Genomic DNA, 23237 nt, shown 5'->3' with positions numbered 1-23237 from the left:
GGAATTTAAGGAGATGGGACCTGGATAAACTGACTAAATCAGAGGTTGTACAGAGTTTGAGGGAGAGCATAAGGGAACAATTGACAGGAATAGGGGAAAGAAATACAGTAGAAGAAGAATGGGTAGCTTTGAGGGATGAAGTAGTGGAGGCAGCTGAGGATCAAGTAGGTAAAAAGACGAGGACTAGTAGAAATCCTTGGGTGACAGAAGAAATACTGAATTTAATTGATGAAAGGAGAAAATATAAAAATGCAGTAAATGAAGCAGACAAAAAGGAATACAAACGTCTCAAAAATGAGATCGACAGGAAGTGCAAAATGGCTAAGCAGGCATGGATAGAGGACAAATGTAAGGATATAGAGGCTTATCTCACTAGGGGTAAGATAGATACAGCCTACAGGAAAATTAAAGAGACCTTTGGAGAAAAGAGAACCACTTGTATGAATATCAAAAACTCTGATGGAAATCCAGTTCTAAGCAAAGAAGGGAAAGCAGAAAGGTGGACGGAGTATGTAGAAGGTCTATACAAGGGCGATGTACTTGAGGACAATATTATGGAAATGGAAGAGGATGTAGATGAAGATGAAATGGGAGATACGATACTGCGTGAAGAGTTTGACAGAGCACTGAAAGCCCTGAGTCGAAACAAGGCCCCCGGAGTAGACAACATTCCATTAGAACTACCGACAGCCTTGGGAGAGCCAGTCCTGACGAAACTCTACCATCTGGTGAGCAAGATGTATGAGACAGGCGAAATACCCTCAGACTTCAAGAAGGATATAATAATTCCAATCCCAAAGAAAGCAGGTGTTGACAAATGTGAAAATTACCGAACTATCAGTTTAATAAGTCACGGCTGCAAAATACTAACGCGGATTCTTTACAGACGAATGGAAAAACTGATAGAAGCCGACCTCGGGGAAGATCAGTTTGGATTCCGTAGAAACCCTACGACGTATCTTAGAAGCTAGATTAACACTCTAAGCGCCAAGCCCGTAAAATTTACGGGCCTGGGATCGCGCGAAAATCACCAAGCCCGTAAAATTTACGGGCCGCTACATTTAATTTCATTCAAAACACTGCAACGTTATTTCTACGGGTTTGGCCAGCGCTATACGTTTTTCAGATGTTTATTAACAAAATGCGTCCATAGATGTCACGGCAGCGCTGTAATTCATGTTAAAACTTATCTTTGCGTTCTCAGTCTGTATATCATTCAGTTGTTTGTCATCATGTTTCGGCGCGGTTTATCAGACGCAGAAATTGCGGATTTGATCAATCATAGCGACACTCTGGATAATGTAGAGAGTGATTCAGACGATTCTGAATGCAATGGTGTGTTTGAAGGTACGTATTTCCGAATTTTCCACGTAATTGTGCAGTACGCACATATCTGTTGAACATGTGTAAACGATGTATGTAGTTACACATAATGTGATATTCTTTTTAGAAGACGAGATTGATGACAGTTTGTCTTCAGATGAAGACGAGAATGATGTTGAAGGTGTTGCTTCAAATCCAGCAGCTGTGCCGTATCCGAAAGACAGTGAGTGGACTGCAGTTGACACCTACCGACCTCTGCCTGTCAACACGACACCCAGGCAGATACTAGTGGATATTGATGAGTCGAGTTCTGTACTGGATTGCAGTAAAGTGTTCCTTACTGACAGTGACGTAAATGAACTCAAGAGACAGACAAATTTGTATGCATCACAGACAATACAGAAGAAAAGAAGAGGAAATAATCTGAAGCCCCATTCAGTTTTGAGTTCGTGGAAGCCAGTGACTATAAGTGAGATGAGGCGTTTCTTGGGTATTATTTTCCACATGTGTGTTTCGAAAAAGCCCAAAATTGCGGACCATTGGAGCACTAATCCTGTTCTTAGTTGTAACTTTTGTCCCCATGTCATGAGCCGTTTGCGTTTCACTCAGATACTGTCATGCTTGCATCTTGTTGACAATTCAAATCAGAAAAAACCAGGCGAAGATGGATTTCATCCACTTTACAAAGTTTTGCCATATTATAATAATTTGAAGGAGCGATGTATCCAGGCATATCGTCCCTCAGAAAAAGTGACAATTGATGAAGGAATTTGCCCATTTCGAGGTCGTGTGAGTTTCCGTGTTTACATGCAAAATAAGCCTCATAAGTATGGACTGAAAGTATATGCTGTTGCTGAAGCCAGTAGTGGCTATGTTGTAAATTTTGAAGTTTATGCTGGTAAGCATATTGTTGACAATTCTTCGTCTGCGGTTATTTTGCGATTGTTGTCTGACAGCAGCTTGCTGAACAAAGGCCACACTGTGTATTTAGATCGATTTTATTCCAGTCCAGAGCTATTTCAGCAACTGGCAGAGAAAGGCACTGGAGCTGTTGGTACTGTGAACAAATCCAGGAAAGGATTGCCTAAAGATTTAGTATCTGCTAAGCTGAAAAAGGGCGAAATGTCTTTTCGGCGTAAAGATAATGTATTGGCAATGAAGTGGAAAGATAAGAGAGATGTGTATACATTGTCTACAAGGCATCAAGCAACATTTGGTACGCATACTAAGAGAAATGGGTCTGTAGTATTGAAACCACTTCAGGTACTTGATTACAACCTCAATAAAATTGGAGTGGATATTGGAGACCAACGCCTGCAGTACAATCCGTTCCAGCACAGAACTGTGAAATGGTGGCGAAAATTATATTTCCATTTGCTGCTTATGGGAGTATCAAATGCATTTTGGCTGTACAATGCAGTGCACAGGAAGAAAATTACAATAACAGACTTTATAACAGTGCTTGCAGTTCAGCTTGTTGAAGACGACACACTTGAATTCATTCCAAGAAATGAAGGAACTGTAGGTCGGCTAACAAAGAGACATTTTTTGCAGCACATACCTGCAACTACTAAGAAGTATGCTGCTCGTGTGTGTCACGTGTGCAGTTCCAGGAGCAAGAAACAGAGTGGCAAGGCTTCTCGCAAAGAGACACGATACGAATGTGAACAGTGTGGCGTTGCACTCTGCCTGGAACCTTGCTTTAAAATTTTCCACACTAAAAAACAATATGATTCTGTGTGAAATTTATATGTAATACTGTATACTATCAGAAACATGTAATGTAGTGCCACAATTTTGGTTAAAAATAAATCACAATTGTATTCCCTTATTCGTATGACTTTTTCTAAATTCTTAAAACATCTAAGTGATTTCTATAACTGTACCTTAAAGCTGTGCATTGTAAAGTAGTTTCTTTCACTCAGAATTAAAGTAGAAATGTGCAGCTTCAAGATGGTACCAAATTTGCCACAATCCAAACAGTAGATTTGATGCAGTAATTTTTTTAATATTGGTAAAATTGCCCGGTTTCTAGGGACGGGTGCATAAAATAGGCCTGGTACAGAGAGTGTTAAGAAAAGGCAAACCTACGTTTCTAGCATTTGTAGACTTAGAGAAAGCTTTTGACAATATTGACTGGAATACGCTCTTTCAAATTCTTAAGGTAGCAGGGGTAAAATACAGGGAGCGAAAGGCTATTTACAATTTGTACAGAAACCAGATGGCAGTTATAAGAGTCGAGGGACATGAAAGGGAAGCAGTGGTTGGGAAGGAAGTGATACAGGGTTGTAGCCTATCCCCGATGTTATTCAATCTGTATATTGAGCAAGCAGTGAAGGAAACAAAAGAAAAATTCGGAGTAGGTGTTAAAATCCATGGAGAAGAAATAAAATCTTTGAGGTTCGCCGATAACATTGTAATTCTGTCAGAGACAGCAAAGGACTTGGAAGAGCAGTTGAATGGAATGGACAGTGTCTTGAAAGGAGGATATAAGATGAAGATCAACAAAAACAAAACAAGGATAATGGAATGTAGTCGAATTAAGTCGGGTGATGCTGAGGGAATTAGATTAGGAAATGAGACACTTAAAGTAGTAAAGGAGTTTTGCTATTTGGGGAGCAAAATAACTGATGATGTCGAAGTGGAGAGGATATAAAATTTAGACTGGCAATGGCAAGGAAAGCGTTTCTGAAGAAGAAAAATTTGTTAACATCGAGTATAGATTTAAGTGTCAGGAAGTCATTTCTGAAAGTATTTGTATGAAGTGTAGCCATGTATGGAAGTGAAACATGGACGATAAATAGTTTGGACAAGAAGAGAATAGAAGCTTTCGAAATGTGGTGCTACAGAAGAATGCTGAAGATTAGATGGGTAGATCACATAACTAATGAGGAAGTATTGAATAGGATTGGGGAGAAGAGAAGTTTGTGGCACAACTTGACTAGAAGAATTTATCGGTTTGTAGGACATGTTCTGAGACATCGAGGGATCACCAATTTAGTATTGGATGGCAGTGTGGAGGGTAAAAATCGTAGAGGGAGATCAAGAGATGAATACACTAAGCAAATTCAGAAGGATGTAGGTTGCAGTAGGTACTGGGAGATGAAGAAGCTTGCACAGGATAGAGTAGCATGGAGAGCTGCATCAAACCAGTCTCAGGACTGAAGACCACAACAACAACAACAAACAACAATGCTGTGCTCCAAACGTATATTCTCAGAAATTTCTTTCTCAAATTATGGCCTATGTTTGATGCTAGTAGACTTCTCTTGACCAGGAATGTCCTTTTTGTCAGTGCTAGTCTTCTTTCGATGTCCTTGCTCCGTCCGTCATGGGTTATTTGCTTACTAGGTAGCACAATTCTTTAACTTCATCTACTTTTTCATCACCAACCTTGATGTTAAGTTTCTCGCTGTTCTCATCTCTGCTACTTCTCATTACTTACGTCTTTCTTCGATTTATTCTCAGTCCATATTGTGTATTTATTAGACAGTTCATTCCAGTCAGCAGATCCTGTCATCAGGTAATCTTACCATTTATATCCTTTTATCATGAATTTTAATTCGGTTCTGAAACATTTGTTTTATTTCTGTCATTTTTTCTTCGTTGTATAGATCGAACAGTAGGGGCGAAAGACTACATTCCTGTCTTACATCCTCTTTAAACCGAGCCCTTCACTCTTAGTCTTCCAATTCCCTCTTGGTTCTTGTGCATATTGTATAACACCTGTCTCTCTCTACAGCATACGACAATTTTCCTCGGAATTTTGAACATTCTGTACCATTTGACATTGTCAAACGCTTCTTCCAGGACTGGAAATCCCATGAACGTGTCTTGATTTTTCTTTAGTCTTGCTTCCATTACCACCCACAACTTCATTTCTGGCACTCTGGTGCCTTTACCTTTCCTAAACCCATACTGATCGTTATCTAAGACACCCTCACTTATCTTTTCGATTCGTTTGTATATTATTCATGTCAGCAACTTAGATGAATGAATTGTTAAGGTGATTGCGCGTTAATTCTCGTACTTGTCGACTCTTGAACTCTTTAGAATTGTGTGGATGATGTTTCTCCAAAGTGTGCTGATATATCGCCAGTCTTATACATTCTGCATATCAACGTGAATCGCCGTTTTTTTGCTACTTCTCATTCCGAAGGAATGTTATCTATCGATTTTACCTGATTTGATTTTAAGTCTTTCAAAGTTTTTTCTAAAATTCTGATTAATACTGGATCCCCTAGCTCTTCTCTGTCGACTCCTGCTTCTTCTTCTATATGTCATCAGACATCTCATTGAGACCTCCAGTATTCTCTTCCCAACTGTCAGCTCTTTCTTCCGCATTTAACAGCGGAATTCCCACTGCACTCTTAAATTGCACTCTTTATGTTGCTAACCCTTACTTTTAATATCACCTAATGTTGTTTCGACTTTTTTATAAGCTGAGACATTCCTTCCGATCATAATTTCTTTTTCGATTTCTTCACCTTTTCATGAAGTCATTTCGCCTTAGCTTCCCTGCACTTCCTCTTTAATTCATTCCTAAGTGACTTGTATTTCTGTATTCCAGAACTTTTCTGAAGATTTTTATACTTCCTTCTTTTATCCGTCAACTGAAGTATTTCTTGTCTTACTCATGGTTCTTTGCAGCTAGCTTCGTTGAATTTATATTTTTCTTTCAAACTTCCGTGACTGCCCTTTTTTAAGATGTCCATTCCTCTTCAACTGAATTGCCTACTTAGCATCCAGTTTCTACAGCCTTGGAGAACTTCATGCATGTATCCTCATTCCTTAGTGGCTTAATGGTTCCATGTCCCACTTCAGTGCGCATTGATTCTTCCTAGTCTTTTAAACTTCAGCCTACTCTTCATGAATACTAAATTGTGATCTGAATTTATATCTGTTCCTGGGTACGTCTTACAATCCAATAAATAATTTCGGAATCTCTACCTGTCCATGGCATAATCTAACTGAAATCTTTCCGTTTATCCCGGCATTTCCAAGTATACCTCCTCCTCTTGTGATTCTTATACAGATTATTTGATATTACGACCTGGGATTTATTTTAGAACTTAATTAGTCTTTCTTCTCTCTCATTCCTAGTACCAAGCCCATATAGTTCGATACCTCTTTCTTCTACTGTTTTCTCTACAACTGCAGTCCAGTCTCCCATGACTATTAGATTTTCGTCTGTCTTTACTTACTGAATTATCCGTTCAATATCCTCAAGTATTTTCTCTATATCTTCATCTTCCGCTTGCGACGACGCCATGTGTGCCTCAGCTGTCGTTGTCGGTGTTGATTAGATGTCGATTCTGATAAGAACAACCCTGTCCTGAACTGTTGACAGTAACTCACTCTCTGCCCTACCTTACCATTCACAACGAATCCTACTCCCATTATACAATTTTATGCTTCTGTTGATATTATCCTATACTCATCAGACCATAAATCCTTGTCTTCTTTCCCTTTTTTTTTAAAAAAAAGGTTCAAATAGCTCTGAGCACTATGGGACTTAACTGCTGAGGTCATCAGTCCCCTAGAACTTAGAACTACTTAAATCTAACTAACCTAAGGACATCACACACATCCATGCCCGAGGCAGGATTCGAACCTGCGATCGTAGCGCTCGCGCGGCTCCGGACTGTAGAGCCTATAACCGCTCGGCCATTCCGGCCGGCTTGCCCTTTTACTTCAGTGGCCCCAATTATATCTAGATTTAGCCTTAGCATTTCACTCTTCAGTTTTTCTAGTTTCTCTACCACGTTCAAACTTCTGACATCACATGCCCTGACTCGTAGAATGTTATTTTTTCGTTGGCTATTCAGTCTTTTTCTCATAGCCACCTCCCCCATGACAGTCCCCTCACGAAGATCCGAATGCGGGACAATTCCGGAATCTTTTTCCACTGGAGAAATCATCGTGACACCTTTTCAATCACAGGCCACATGACCTGTGGATACTCTTGATGGTATTTAATACAGTGGTTTCCATTGCCTTCTATATTGTCATACCGTTGATCATATCTGATTCTTCCGGCTTTTAGGGGTAGTTACCCATTCGAAGGGCAAGAGGGTGCCCTGAACTTCTTTCCGCTATTCCGCCGTCATTGACATGGCCGTTGGCAGAACGAAGGTGAGTGTTAATGCTAAAAGTTCTCGGCTACCGTTACTGATAATTTTTATTGAAAGTTTAACCTGTAGCGGGCTTAGAGCCCAGAACAGAGAATGTAATATTGGACGGCTACCGTCATAGAAATATGTTGCAGTCCTTCCTAGAGGGACATTAGATTCTCAGCTCTGGTACAGATTAACATTCTGTCATGCAAATCTCCTGGTTGTCCTGATGACGGTAAATGGCAGTTGTCTAGTGAGATGAAAAAATTATTTTTACGGCAGTAGTTTTCTCTGGGGTCACCAGTCATCTGCCTAGTTTCATGCGGGTCGACACGAATTCTTGTCTTGTGGCTACATCTTCATCTCAGAGTCCCACTTGCACCCAACTTCCTGAATTATTTGTCGGATACATTCCCATATTTGATTTATCCTATAGTTCTTACCATTTCCGAAGTGCAGCGTTAGCGCTACCGCCTACCATGCAAGGAGGTCCGGGTTCGATTCCCGGCAGGGGTTTGGGTGTTGTGTGTGCTCCATCATCATTTTCATCATCACTGACACTCAAGTCGCCGAAGTGGCGTCAACCAAAGAGACTTGCAATACGGTGGCCGAACACCGAAGGGGATATTACGGCCAATAAATGCTATACGATCCTTTCATTTACCCCCTACAGCTCCCTCTAGTACTATGGAAGTTATTCGCTGATGCCTTATCACACGTCCCTTCCACTTGTCCCTTTTCCACGTGTTTCTATCCTGACCAAATCTCCAGAGAACCTCCTCTTTCCTTATCAGTCCACCATATTTTCAATATCTCTCTATAGCACCATATCTCAAAGGCTTCGGTTTTCTTCTTCTGCTCTTTTCCTACGCTCCATGATTCACAACCATACAGTCCGGTACAGGATAGATCACATAAATCTCAGGCTACCTGTTCAACTACATACCTAGCAATTACAAGTACGAACAACTTAAACTGAGAAGATGACATAAATAATATTCAGGGGAAGGCGATATAGAGACTGTGATTTACTGGCAGAACATTTAAAAGATGCAACAAATTTACGGAACAAACTGTATACAGTCCGCAGCTCGTGGTCGTGCGGTAGCGTTCTCGCTTCCCACGCCCGGGTTCCCGGGTTCGATTCCCGGCGGGGTCAGGTATTTTCTCTGCCTCGTGATGACTGGGTGTTGTGTGATGTCCTTAGGTTTGTTAGGCTTAAGTAGTTCTAAGTTCTAGGGAACTGATGACCATAGATGTTAAGTCACATAGTGCTCAGAGCCATTTGAACCATTTGAAAATGTATACACAACGCTTGTCCGTCCTTTGCTAGAGTATTGCTACACGGTATGGGATCCGAATCAGGTGGGTCTGACGGTGGACATCGAAAAACTTCAAAGAAGGGCTGCTCGTTTTGTATTGTACCGAAATAGGGGAGAGGATGCCACGGACGTGATACGTGAATGGGTGTGGCAACCATTAAAACAAAGGCGTTTTTAGTTGCGGCAGGATCTTCTCGTGAAATTACGATCACCAACTTCCTCCTACCATTGCGAAAATGCTTTGTGGACACCCATGAAATGATATAATGACAAAATAAGAGAAATCAGAGCTCGCACAAAAAGATTTACGTGTTCCTGTTTTCCCGCGCTCTGTTCGAGAGTGAAACTGTACGGACATAGAATGAAAGCAGTTCGATGAACCAGGCATTTAAGCGTGGTCATGTAGATGAATGCTGTACTCCAGATATACATTCTATGAAATTTCTTCCTCAAACTAGGCTTCTTTTGACTAGTTGATGCAATAATTTACCAACAGCCGTATGTATTGTAGAAATTTATTTTATTTGATGAACTTCTATGTGCTACAATTTCGGCATTACATTGATGCCAATTCTACAATTTCTACAATACATACGGCTGTTGGTAAATTATTGCACCAAGAAGTTCATGCCAGCCCTTGTCCCACGGTCCATAATGGACCAACGATTAATCTTTTGACTAGAGTGTCTTCTTTGTCCCTGCTAATCTGTTTGTTATGTCCACCTTGCTTCCTGTGTCATGTCTTATTTTCCTTCAAAGGCAGCACAATAACTTCGTCTTCTTGGTTGTCGTCGAATTTGAGATAAGTTTCTAACTAATCTCATTTCTGATACTTCTCATTACTTTGGTGATTCTTCATTTTACTCGTTGTCTGTGCTCATTCACTATGTCCTGTAATTCGTTTTGACTGTGGATAGCAACGTCACCGGTGAATCTCGAGTTAATATACTTTCACCCTGAATCTTTCTATTATTTCCATCGTTAATTCTTCGAGATAGATACTGAATAGAAAGGGGAAAGACTACATTCTTGTCTTACAGCATTTTCGGTGGGACACTTCGTTTCTGATCTTCCATTCTTATTGTTTCTTTTTGGTTTTTATGCGTATTATATATTTCCCATCTTTCCCTGTAGTTTCCACCAGTTTTTCTAAGAATTTCGAAGACCTTGAACATTTTATGTTGTCGAATGTTTTTTACTGATCGACAAATACTATGAATTTGTCTTGAGTTTTCTAAAATCCCATTTACAGTTTCATGCACAATGTCAGAACTGCCCCTCTGTTGGCGTCGCCTTCCCTAAAGCCAAATTGATCGTCATCTTACAGATACTCGACTTTCTTTTATACTCATGTGCATATTATTCTTGTCAGCAGCTTGGATGTTTGAGTTGCTAAGCTGACTGTGCGATAATTCTCATCTTATCTGCCCATGCTATCTTCACAATTGTGTAGATAATATTCTTCCGGAAGCCTGATAATATCTCCAGATCCTACACGTGAACTTAACTAGTCGTTTGGTTGCCAGTTTTTCGATGATTTAGGAACTACCGGTATGTTACTTGTGCCTTCTACCTTATTATATTGCAGATCATCCAAAGATTCGACCGGAAACTTTGCTGATTTCTCCCGAAATGGTTTTAAAATCCCAATCTCCGTCGCACTCTCTGTCAACATGCTCCGACACTTCTTCGGATACTAGTTTTACATAAACAGCGGTGCTAGGAAATCGTACTGAACATTAATCGCTTCTTGTTTACACAGTTTAACAACGTATCTTACCCAGGGATCAAATTGCAAGATTGCGTGGCCGTCATGAACGAACGGAAAACTAAAACGGAGGGTACATCTTTGAACGTCTGTGGCCTCTTACCTGATCTCCTTCTGCATACCCAATACTACTCTATCAAAAATATCCGGACACCCCCAACAACATACGTTTTTCATATTAGGTTCATTGTGCTGCTACCTACTGTTAGGTACTCCACAACAGCTTGTCATTCAGTCATCAAGGGTAGACGGGTGGGCCTTGGATCCGAAAGTCCATATCGAAGATGTTTCGTTGAATGGTTCACGCACTGACACTTGTTGATCGTCCAGCATTGAAATCTGCAGCAATTTGCGGGAAGGTTGCACTTCTGTAACGTTGAACGATTCTCTTCAGTTGTCGTTTTTCCCCTTCTTGCAGAATCTTCTTTAGGACGCAGGGATGTCAGAGATTTGATGTTTTACCGGATTCCTGATAAACACGGTACACTCGTGAAATGGCCGTACGGGAAAACAAATGATCTCTACCTCGGAGATGCTGTGTCCCATCGCTCGTGCGCCGACTATAACAGCACGCTCAAACTCACTTAAATCCTGATAACCTGACATTGTAGCAGCAGTAACCGAACTAGCAACTGCGCCAGACACTTGTCTTATACAGGCGTTTCCGACCTCAGCGCCGTTTCCTGCCTGTTTGCATATCTCTGTATTTGAATACGCATGCTTATATCAGTTTTCTTTTGGTGCTTCAGTGTATATAAAAGGCAGTGTCCTGACTGAGTGACTCATCATTGCACATCCAAAACAGCTTGAAATTGAGAGGGGATATTTATGCTATAGTACGTGTCGTTTAAGGGAGCTTTTGAAATTCAGCCCCTAAGGGTGTGAAATAGGCGCTGAAAGCCAGTAGAAAATATGTCGCCATTAAGACAATTTTGAAGCTAGACCACCGAAAATTGGTATTTGATTCCTCTATCAGAAATAAAGAAATAAGTGTTTCAACAATTTTTGGAAATTTAACCATTAAGGCGATAATAAATGGTGAAAGTTTTTTTTGAAGATAAATCATTATTAAAGAACTACCAAACTATTTTTAGAGCTGTATCTATGAAAATTCGTATTTGATTTCTCGGCTGTAAATAAAGAAATACCTGTTGTATTGCTTTTGGATATTCACCCCCCTAATGAAGTGAAACAGGAAATGAAAATATTTATGACGTTATATCATTAAGCTAAATCTTGAAAATTTGTTTTTCGATTCTCTGCTGGAAAAAATAAAATTACGTGTGTCATTGTTTTTGGAAATTCGACCTCCAAGGGAGTGAAATGGGGGATGAAAATTTTCAAGAAAATGAATGTATGATATTTTACTTCTGGGTTAGATATAAAGAAATGAAAGTTTCTATGGAAATATAACCACAAGAACGCAAAACGCATGATTAACAAAAAGCTCCAGTTACCAGAATCGATTTTGTCAGAAGTATATTAGGAAAAGACCATACTTTACTAGCCTTAATTGGCGTGAGAAGTTGAGAAGGTGTCGCAATAAGTGAACGAAATCAAAGAAAGCTATTTGACAGTCACCACGTAAAGTTGGCTTTGTCAAAATTGCACAGAAAGAGGAAAAGCTAAGTAATACATTAATTTTTCAGTAGCCCTAATATTTGTTTATTTTTGATCTAATTCCTACGCAAACGTGAGCGAAACAGCGGGCGCTAAGTCACTGCAGAATAATAACAAAATGTCCTGCTTTATACACTACAATGAAGATTTTACTGCTCTAAATGTTATTAGAAAAGAAGTTATAATTTATGTCATATACTAGTTAGAAATTGCTGTAATTAGAACTGCAAGGGTATTTCACACACAAAATGAATAGAGAGTTTTCTGCTTTAGACGCTGTTCTCAGAATCCGATCACAATTGTTCGGTTATCCACGGTCACCCAGGTGTTCTACTTCTGATTTCTTGTTTTCCTCGTTTGATTTTTCAAAGTTTGGGTTTACATCACTATCATCTGTACACACAAGATTGTCTTCCTATTCACTAAATTTTCCATTCTCTGTGTCTTTGTGAGCTTTTTCGAGCAAGTCACCCAGTATATTAGTGTCAAAATCGAACTTAACACCATACATATTTTGCTAATTACGCAAATGTCGAGATCAGCACTTAATGGGGCAATGTGAACACTATACTAAGTGCGACTGCTTGCTAATTCTCCAAAGATGCCACTCTAAGATAAATTCTAAATGATACAACGAATGTGCCGACTATTAGCAAACAGGCACATCATTACTAAACATTCGTCATATTTAAGACAGGAGCATCGTCGGCAAAGCGCTGGAGCCGGCCAATAAATAATTCAGCCATGTTTGCCATGAAGGTACGCAAGAGCACGTGTCGCTCATGTGTCTAGGTCGGAGGGTACCCAGGGAGGTACAAAATGCGATCGTAAATTTTACGAGGGTTTATTAATCTAGGGTTAAATCAATTAAAGTAAATTCCAGGATGGTTTATTTGAAAAGAACGGGCTAATTTCGTAACTTTTATTGGGTGGTAAGGTGTGGAATGACTCCAGAGATCAAATGAAAAGCTGCTAGAGGAAATAAGACTGGCACGGAAGCCGCTGAAGGTGCGGCCACTCAGACAGCTTGCACCAAGTCTGGCGTCTCACAGCAATTATTTTCATTTACCATCAACCTATCACTCCTGTAATACGACCGATCTCTAAAGCCGAGTCTGATAATACATACTTATTAGTGATGCTCGATTCATACTTCATGTTGTAGTATTCTTCTTCTTCTTCCTGAAACGTTTCTGCTTATGCAAGTCGTTAACAGAAGCTCTTCTAAGCTTCTCTTCTCTCAGACAATCTATCAACAGCATTTTCTACCATTTCAAATCCTCTCCTGTTCACACCATCCTTCACCTAATTTCTCCTTATTGTTCGTGGGCTTCCAATTCGTCTTTCTCCAGATTCAGTCCATTCTCGGGCTCTTCTTGGAGGTCTTTTTGTTCTCATTCTTTCAATATTGCCAAAACATTTAAGCCTTTTTTCGTTCCATAACTTCTTTTAGAGGCTTGATCTCTTATTATATCCCTACCCTATCCAATTGAAATCATGAGGAGCGATCTATTTTACTTGATAAAAAAATTCTAAATCCAAGACCGATAAAAAATTTCTTTATCTACAAACAACCGGTTTCGACAGACTGCGCTGTCGTGTTCAGGCCTTCAAAAAGTTTTGTTATAAAATGTGTTCATTTTAAGTAGGACCTCACTCCAAGTTGTCGTGTAGATAAAATGTAGCTACATGCCAACTGTCCTTTCTAGACTTACTCAGGATCCCTCGTCGAAAGCGCATTTCTGTTGCCTGTCTTCTGTTCAGATCTTTCTTTGTCCAAATGCAAATTCTAATCCATAGACTAAAAATGGCAGATAATATGGCGAGTATCTCATGATGTTTGCTTTGGCAAGTATTTTACGATTTCTAATTATGTCATGTACACAATAATAAAAAATCGAACAATTTTCTGTTCTCTCTGCAATTTCATCCTTGATGTTTCCTTTCTTGATTAATTTATTTTCTAGATTCTTTAACTGTAACTTAAATCCTTAATTTTTTTGATTTTTCTTGCTGATTTTCAGTATTTCACTTTTTGTTAAGCTTACTTCCATGCTTGCTTCTTCAATTATTGTCTGCCAGGTACTGAGATGTTCTTCCAATTTCTGCTCATTTTCTTCCCAAATCATCACATAGGCTGCATATGGTGTGATTCTCATATCGTCTACTGTAGACCCTTGACGAACTTTCCTTATGAAGTCGCCCATGATTATATTAAAAAGCACTTGTGAGACAACACTCGCTTGTCGAAATCCTCCGCCCGTTGTGAACCATTCTGATTTTTTGCCGTCTATCATAACACAATTTAGGCATTTTTTGTAGATGTTTATGATTCTCAGTTGAATTCTTTTTGACAGTTCCAGTCTAGCCATACCTTGCCGTTTCTCTTACCTTCTAACAGTATCTTAAGCCTTTGTTTTACATCTGTGACTGCAGCTTCGACGTCTTCCCAAATTACTATTTCTTTTCTACGTCCTGTATGGCTGTAAATATGGCTTGTATAGTTGATCTTCCTGGTCGAAATCCTTGTTGTTATTCCCGTAGTTGTGGTTGTATCTTATTCCTGAATTTCTGTAAAATCATCTCTTCATCTGTGTTGTAATATGATAGCCAAATAATGTCCTATGTTATCTTGCTAAGCTGCCCTAAATGTCTTATTGAAGACATCTTCAAATTTTATAGTCCTGTCCTCCTCAGTTGCGCGCAACTTACTTATTGAAGAAGTTTCTTTTCGTATGTCCATTCTTATGTGACGGTCTGCGAGATTTCCGCCGTTCACTTACGTAATAAAATAAAACACCTACAGCCGTCGTTTTGATGTTATTTTAGTATATTGCAACCAGTTTCGGTGACTCAGCACACCATTTTCGGGCCTTAACTGGCGCCGAGGAGGTGGATCCAATCGTATACACGATCCCATCAGTGGCCAACGTATATGAATTGGTTTCTACAGACTACTATAATAGTGAAGATGTGCCTGCAATCATCACATGATGTCCCTTTTGCAGTATTTTACGGAAATCAGTTCTTAGATGTTGGCCACTGATGGGCTCGTATAAACGACTGGAATTCACCCCCTCAACTTAAGTTAAGGCCTGAAGATGGTGTACTGAGTCACCAAAAGTGGTTGCAATATCAAAAAATAACATCAAAACGACCGCTGATGACGGTGATCTGTCCTGAACCCTCCGTAACATGCCCCCCACCCCCTTCCTTGCGTCTAAGTGCCAGCTCTGTGTTTCACCATTTTACCCCTCTTAATTGGCAACAACAGGCACTCATTACATACAAATGACAAACACAAGTAACACTTCATAACAGGTAGGATGAAGACCACTGCAAACTGTCTCCACTTGGCCAGTATTGCGAGGTAGCTTCTGCGTTACTCCAATACTCATTTCCATATTACAGAACCGACTTTGACCATTTACGCCTGTGTGAAGCCGAGAGAAGGGCAAACCACTCTACTCCGGGAGGCAATGGCGAACAAATTTAAGCATACGTGACTGCATATAAATGTGAATGCATGAGCTGCGGCAACATGGCTGACACACGGTTCCCCTGCAGATTGCTCCGTGGGCGTGGACACCGCCTCGATGCCATCGCCACAGCCGGTGCTCCTGTCGTCCGGAAACGCGCAAGACTTCTCCAGCTTCCTGCTCCCCAACGGTACGGGCAACCTGTCGGTCGGGCAGGGGCTGCAAGTCACCGTCGCCTGTCCCGGCTCCAGTTTCCTCCTGCTGGATAACGCTGGCGACCACGTGACTGCCGAGTGCTTGACCGACACCAGGTTCTCCGTCAACTCCGTGGAGTACACCCTCAACGCGCTGGCGTGTGCCGAGGCTGTCACGCCCACGGCGCGCTACACCAGCACCTCGTGCGGCGCCTTCGGACACTTCTCCATCGTCGAGGTGGGTTTCGCTGTGGGCACCGAGTTCTACCGCCTGTACGACGTTTGCTTCTCCAACAAGACCTTGACCACTTTCTACACTCATCACATCATCCCCGCCACCATCGCCGGGGCTCAGGTGACTGATCTCTCGTCGGCCAACTGGACCGACAGCGGCTTCTACGGGGATGTGGACATCGAAGCTGCGTACTCGGAACAGAACTTGACCATTGGCGACCTACTTAACACAGCCGTTGACGACTACTTCGCGGAGGGTCGACTGGAGAGAGGCGCCCTCGCCCCAGCGACAGACTTCATGCTGGAAGCGCATCAAGTGGCCACCTTCTTCGGCGTCAACTCGGCTCCGCGCTGGACGCAGCTGGACGAGGGCAACTGGGCGACGCTCGAGGACAGCCTGCGCAACGTAACGACGACACAAAACAGGAACCTGGAGGTGTACACCGGTGCCTTAGGCGTTCTTACGCTCAACAACAGCGACGGCGTGCCTACGGCGCTCTACCTGTCCGGGGCTAGCGGTAGCAAGAAGACCCTCCCGGTGCCCAAGTACTTCTGGAAGATGGCCTACGATTCACAGAGCCGCCTGTGTGCTGTCTTTATCACTGTCAACAACCCGTTTGCCAACCAACAGGAGCTCGAAACGCGCTACCGCCTGTGTACAGACATCTGTGATAAGGTCAACTGGCTGACGTGGGACCAGTCCAATCAGACCGCAGGGCTGTCGTACTGCTGCTCCTACGACGATTTTAGGCGAGTTGTTCCGGGAGTGCCTGAACTTGACGTGAAAGGCTACGCGGTAATTTCTTCCGGAGCTTCTGCATTAGCGATGTCACTCACTGCCGCATTAATTGCAACTGTGACCTTAATGAGTAGTTTCGGTGGAGTCTGAGATTCCGTTTGGTTACAGAAACGTAAGTCACCTCTGAAAAATACTTCGCAGAAACCGTGACGTCTATATTCCATTATCACAAAGGAATGTGATTATAAGAGGTACTGTGGTGGACAGTAGGAAACTTTCACTTCTCTTTCTCGTTCCTGTGACATACGACTGTGGTTTTAAAAAAGCTACTTTACTGCACAATATTGGTACAAAAATAAATGAAGGAGTCATCGTTCTGTGTGTTGGCAAATGTAAAATATTTGCTGAACTGTACTTACTAATTGAATTATCTCTGTTCTTAAATGAAAATGTATTTTTAATGAGAGTTCTTTATGATGGTGAAATAAAAAATAATAACAACGAGCAAAGATATTTTTATACTGTGCTAGCTGAGTACACAGCATTACCTGGGTATGTATTCCAATTTTATCTTACTTCATTTCCTTCTTCCCTCTCTGTCTAGCACCTTCTTCTCCTCATCCTGTGCATCTCCTCCTCGTACCTTTCTCTGTCTACCCATCCACCATCCACCATCTCCTCCCCCCCCCCCCCCATCTCTGTCTTCACCTCCAGCCGTCTCTGTTCAACATTACGTAATCACTACTGCCTGAGCAGGAGGTTGGTTGGTAGCTCTTACCCCCACTGTAATTCTTTCCAGATAGTAAGCAACAAGTGTACCAGGTTTAGTTGAAAACGATCCAAGGGTGTAGAAGGAGCTCTTTACCAGTAACTTTACCCACATACTCACCTGTCGCATATATTTAACACTTTTCACACATATGTGTACATATATTTCACCTCCATGTGTAGCGAATTACGCTTTACAATTTCGTCTCCACGCAACTCATTGTTTACGAAGACATATCTCTTGAACTGCGTATTGTGAAGCAGTATCATTTTACAAGTACACTCAGTGGTATATGTGGATACTGTCTACAAAATGTGTTGTGAGTAGAGCCAGTAGTAAAGAAGTAATAGATTAAAACGTCATGCCCGATGCAGCAGTTTTACTGCACGAACAGCGGAAATATAGTAAGCGACAAACATTTTTTCTTTCATTGTTTTGTGCAGAGTGGTAAAGGTGAAGGGGGTCAGCGATAAGCTTTGAAACTGTGTGAAAAGTTTGTTGTAAGTCGCTATGTGCTCTGATTCTCAGATACTGGACAGGTATAGTCCGGCTGTCTGTACGCGGTGAGCTGCGCTTCTCTTCCACCGCCACCCGCACCCCTTTGGGAGAAGGTGGTTCTTTCCTCCACAGTACTCGTACTTCCTCCCAGACACTAAGTCGGGCTGAAATCGATGGAGTGGCTGAGGAAGGTATATGGAATATATACACATACTTCCATTTTTGTGATATGTACCGATTAAATAAATAAAGTACTAGTAACCTAAATTATACACTGACATTTACTAGAGAACTACTTCATTTGACGCTAATGAACAGATACTTCTGAGCTTCATTATAAGTATATTTATTATATTTTGAGAGGAAAAAATGAGTTTTGGATTATGTCGTCTGCATTAGTCCTCTGATATCCAGTGTTAAGTCTGTTACAAAATACTACACGATACCAGGCTCTTCAAATCAGTTTAGCATTGGCACTCAAACCCGAAACAAAGCAAACTGACGCAAATGTGGGATTATGCAAGTGTAATGGTGTCGAAATCTGGAAATGGATCTTCGAAGTAAAATTTATCACAAAACATATGGTACGCAATAAGAAATTTAACAGTTACGGCGATAATGAAATTACTGTGCACTACTAACTGAATGTACACTTACGGCCATGACAAATTTTTCTGATATGCCAGCACTTTATACTTACACGTAATGCTTTATACTTATACATAATAAAGTTCCGTCTTCATTATTTAGGCTCCCAATTTTAGGTAAGTGACAAATTTTCGACATAATATTTCGTGTATACAAATGTTCATCTACACCTACGTGATTACTCTGCTATTCACAATAAAGTGCCTGGCAGAGGGTTCAATGAACCACCTTCATGCTGTCTCTCTACCGTTCCACTCTCGAACGGCACGCGGGAAAAACGAGCACTTACATTTTTCTGTGCGAGCCCTGATTTCTATTATTTTATCGTGATGATCATTTCTCCCTATGTAGGTAGGTGCCAACAGAATGTTTTCTCAATCGGAGGAGAAAACTGGTGATTGAAGTTGAGATTGAAGTTTCATGAGAAGATCCCGTCGCAACGAAAAACGCCTTTGTTTTAATGAATGCCACTCCAATACACGTATCATGTCTGTGACACTATCTCCCCCATTTTGCGATAATACAAAACGAGCTGCCCTTCTTTGTACTTTTTCGATGTCATCCGTCAGCCCCACCTGATGCAGATCCCACACCGTACTGCAATACTCCAGGATAGGGCGGACAAGCGTAGTGTAAGCAGTATCTTTGGTAGACCTGTGGCATCTTCTAAGTGTTCTGCCAATGAATCGCAGTCTTTGGTTTGCTCTGCCCACAATATTAGCTATGTGATCGTTCCAATTTAGGTTATTTGTAATTGTAAACCCTAAGTATTTAGTTGTATTTACAGCCTTCAGATTTGTGTGACTTTAAGCGTAATCGAAATTTAGCTGATTTCTTTTAGTACTCATGTGAATAACTTCACATTTTTCTTTATTTAGAGTCAGTTGCCACTTTTCGCATCATACAGATATCTTATCTAAATCATTTTGCAAGTCGTTTTGATTATCTGATGATTTTACAAAACGGTAAATGATTGTCTCCTATGTCGTTAATATAGATAAGGAACAATAGAGGGCCTATAACACTTCCTTGGGGAACGCCGGATATTACTTCTGTTTTACTCTATGACTTTCCGTCTATTACTACGAACTGTGACCTTTCTGACAGGAAATCCAACATGCTCATAGTGAAACTGGTCGGTTGTTGCGTCTCTTAGTACTGAATGCCTTGTAAGTAGAAGATTTTAACCACACCAAGAGCAATAATTTTTAAGCATGGACGAGAGAGCTTCAATATCTCAGAAACTTCTTTACTTTTATTTTCGGAAAAAAAAAGAACGAAAGAACTGTCGATAGGCTGAAATCGTGTATGATGTTAATGACCTTCAGCGAAATCGGTAGTAGCACCATCCTCTGTTGAACTCTTGTATTATGATTTTCTTTTCACAATGGATCAAAACTTCATTTGTCAACTATTCTCCAAAACGAATTCCTTAGCAATTTCTAAACTAGTCAGGAAAATTAGAGGATTAACCAGAATTTTCTAACATGTATTGTGGAGAAAATTGTGTGCGGAAGTCTTGAAACAAATCTGCTTTGTTTCAGGGCAATAACCACGGTCGTTCTGATGGTTAGGTACGGGACTGCTTAAGTGCTTAGTGGCGTGTTGCTCAGGTACTTGACGTCCTAGAGTTATCAGTGTCTGGCGCTCAGACTACTTCAGACACCTAGTATGGTGTAGTGTACTAATGACGTCATTTACCTGAAATGTGGCGTAGCAAACTATTAGAAGACATCAGATATTTAGACACTGAGTGAACTAAGAGACACCACTGACATGACGGTTTTATTACGATGACAATTTGCTAGACTTACAAGGGAAAGCTATTGCACTGTAATGTGCTGCCCGACAATTACTTGTGTTAAACATGTCTGGAATTGTAAGACTTATTACCAACAGGAAGTACGTTCCGGTAGAGATCCAGACCTGGTCGCTGCTCTTCCTGAACAGTGCCAAATTGTCCCACAGGAGACTGTCAACCGTCGTGTTGGCTGTTTGCGATTTCCACACTCCATATTAAACGACGGCCACGAAGGCTGGGGTTGATTTACGAGGGTTGAATGAAGTATTGCCTCCACCTTCGTTAATTTGGTTTGGATGGGAATATTTTACTAAATCAAACGAACGCAGAAATAATCCTTAGAATGTGATCTTTAATTACCAATATTCACTTTACCACATAATCACCAGCCATTTGGATACATTTCTGCCAACGATGAACAAGTTTTCTGAAGCCATCACGCAAGAAGTCGACACACTGTTTCCGCAACCACAGTCTCACAGTTCTCTCAACGTCCTCATGAGAAGCATAATGATGCCCCCGCAGATCGTCTTTCATTATCGGCAACAAATGGAAGTCAGACGGTGCTAAATTTGGATTGTATGGAGGATGTCGTCCGGTGGTGAGATTCAATCACTGAAGTTGTGCTGTGGTGGCACGTGAAGTGCTACTAACAACATGACTCGTGTATATGATGTTATTTATATATATTTGACGATGCAGGTGCTGATTTTACATTTAACCTTTGATGATGCCACTATGGCTGCAGTACATTAGGACTTTGTTTTAATAAAACAGATCTGATGATTGTCATTATAGACCGAAACTGGTAATCTGTTAACAAAAAGTTTGTGACCATAGATGTAAATTAAAGGAAACTTATTGACAAAAATGTTGTTCTCAAAAAAATGTGGCTTGACTGAACCCAGTATAATATTTTATTTGATTATGAGAGGCAGTAGTGACTTAGGTAGGTTGCAAACGAGCAGTTCAATTCCTGTTCGCATATCTGGATAGCAGATAAAAACAGGTAAAAACTCTATCAGATTTAATTAGTTTGAAAAGAAGACGACAACTTTCAGATACACAATCCATACAACTAGTCAAGAATGAATTGCAGAACCAACGAACTGTATCATAATAAAGTGATAGTAATTTTATCATGCGAATAAATTACTGCGGAATGAACCGTCTTGGAGATAGTGTCATCAGCCATCGCCAGATCGAGAGACGAGAACTACACAGAATCATTATTGTAATCTTTTATTTGTTAGTTTCCATTGTTACGCTTGACCTGCACCCTAGAACATATTTCTGTGCGTAGTTCAGAGTTATTCGTATTGTTAAAATCCATAGTGCATCAAGACAGATTGAAAGTTTTCCGTCTGGTTACGTATCGTTACCTTTGTATCTCTATTCCTCTCTTTCCTTCTATCTATGCTAGAGTGTGCCAGACGTGCATGTAGCCAAAGGGCCTCATTTACACGTGCTTACCTGCTTGGTACAATTCTCGGAACGATTGAATTTAAGGGGGCCGGCCCGACGTCTAGTTATGTTAAAATTGCGCAATGGAGGGGGAGGTCTCAAGCAACCAAGTGGGCAATTAAGTAAATGCGACGCTCTAACATCTATAAGGACTCCACTTTGCTGATAAAATTACTCTCTACACAGGACTGGGGTTTCTAATGACCACTAAATCCATGACATCGAGTTTATAAGACATTTATTATTTACATTCCCAGAAACTTTACAAACTTAATAATTGCAGCAAACAAAGCCAAGTCAAATAACTTCTAGTTTTGTCTCGCACTGAAGGTGCTTAAACTAACAGACATCTCGTTGGTACTTAAGCATTGGGAAAGGGGATGGGACTACGTTGCTGCCCTTGTGGTCCGTCCGCTGAGACAGTGATCGGAATTCGCACCCAAGATTACTGCTTGGACCGAATAACAAAAATACACTCCTGGAAATGGAAAAAAGAACACATTGACACCGGTGTGTCAGACCCACCATACTTGCTCCGGACACTGCGAGAGGGCTGTACAAGCAATGATCACACGCACGGCACAGCGGACACACCAGGAACCGCGGTGTTGGCCGTCGAATGGCGCTAGCTGCGCAGAATTTGTGCACCGCCGCCGTCAGTGTCAGCCAGTTTGCCGTGGCATACGGAGCTCCATCGCAGTCTTTAACACTGGTAGCATGCCGCGACAGCGTGGACGTGAACCGTATGTGCAGTTGACGGACTTTGAGCGAGGGCGTATAGTGGGCATGAGGGAGGCCGGGTGGACGTACCGCCGAATTGCTCAACACGTGGGGCGTGAGGTCTCCACAGTACATCGATGTTGTCGCCAGTGGTCGGCGGAAGGTGCACGTGCCCGTCGACCTGGGACCGGACTGCAGCGACGCACGGATGCACGCCAAGACCGTAGGATCCTACGCAGTGCCGTAGGGGACCGCACCGCCACTTCCCAGCAAATTAGGGACACTGTTGCTCCTGGGGTATCGGCGAGGACCATTCGCAACCGTCTCCATGAAGCTGGGCTACGGTCCCGCACACCGTTAGGCCGTCTTCCGCTCACGCCCCAACATCGTGCAGCCCGCCTCCATTGGAGTCGCGACAGGCGTGAATGGAGGGACGAATGGACACCACGTGAGTGGCCGATACCAAATGCTAATTTCTTTGTACTCACCCCTCTGATCTTTGTTGCTTTCCATTCTATACAATTGTTCACACGCTCAACCTA

At 41.5% G+C, this 23237-nt stretch overlaps 1 protein-coding gene across 2 annotated transcripts in view; it reads left to right on the top strand.

The window, feature by feature from the left end:
• LOC126162153 (uncharacterized) overlaps window positions 1–23237 on the top strand; it is a 140086-nt gene that overhangs the window by 24536 nt on the left and 92313 nt on the right. The window contains exon 2 of one of the 2 annotated variants that reach the window (XM_049918454.1): window positions 15717–17281. The exons of the other annotated variant lie outside the window; for it this stretch is intronic. Coding sequence (XP_049774411.1) covers window positions 15717–16945 — 1229 coding nt within the window. The 3' untranslated portion in view covers window positions 16946–17281. Of the gene's footprint in view, window positions 1–15716; window positions 17282–23237 lie in introns of those variants that run through there. 2 annotated transcript variants of the gene reach the window in all.

Source organism: Schistocerca cancellata, chromosome 2, assembly GCF_023864275.1.
Source record: "Schistocerca cancellata isolate TAMUIC-IGC-003103 chromosome 2, iqSchCanc2.1, whole genome shotgun sequence".
NCBI lineage: Eukaryota > Metazoa > Arthropoda > Insecta > Orthoptera > Acrididae > Schistocerca > Schistocerca cancellata.
Note: the sequence above shows the minus strand (reverse complement) of the source record. Positions and strands in the feature narration are given on the sequence as shown.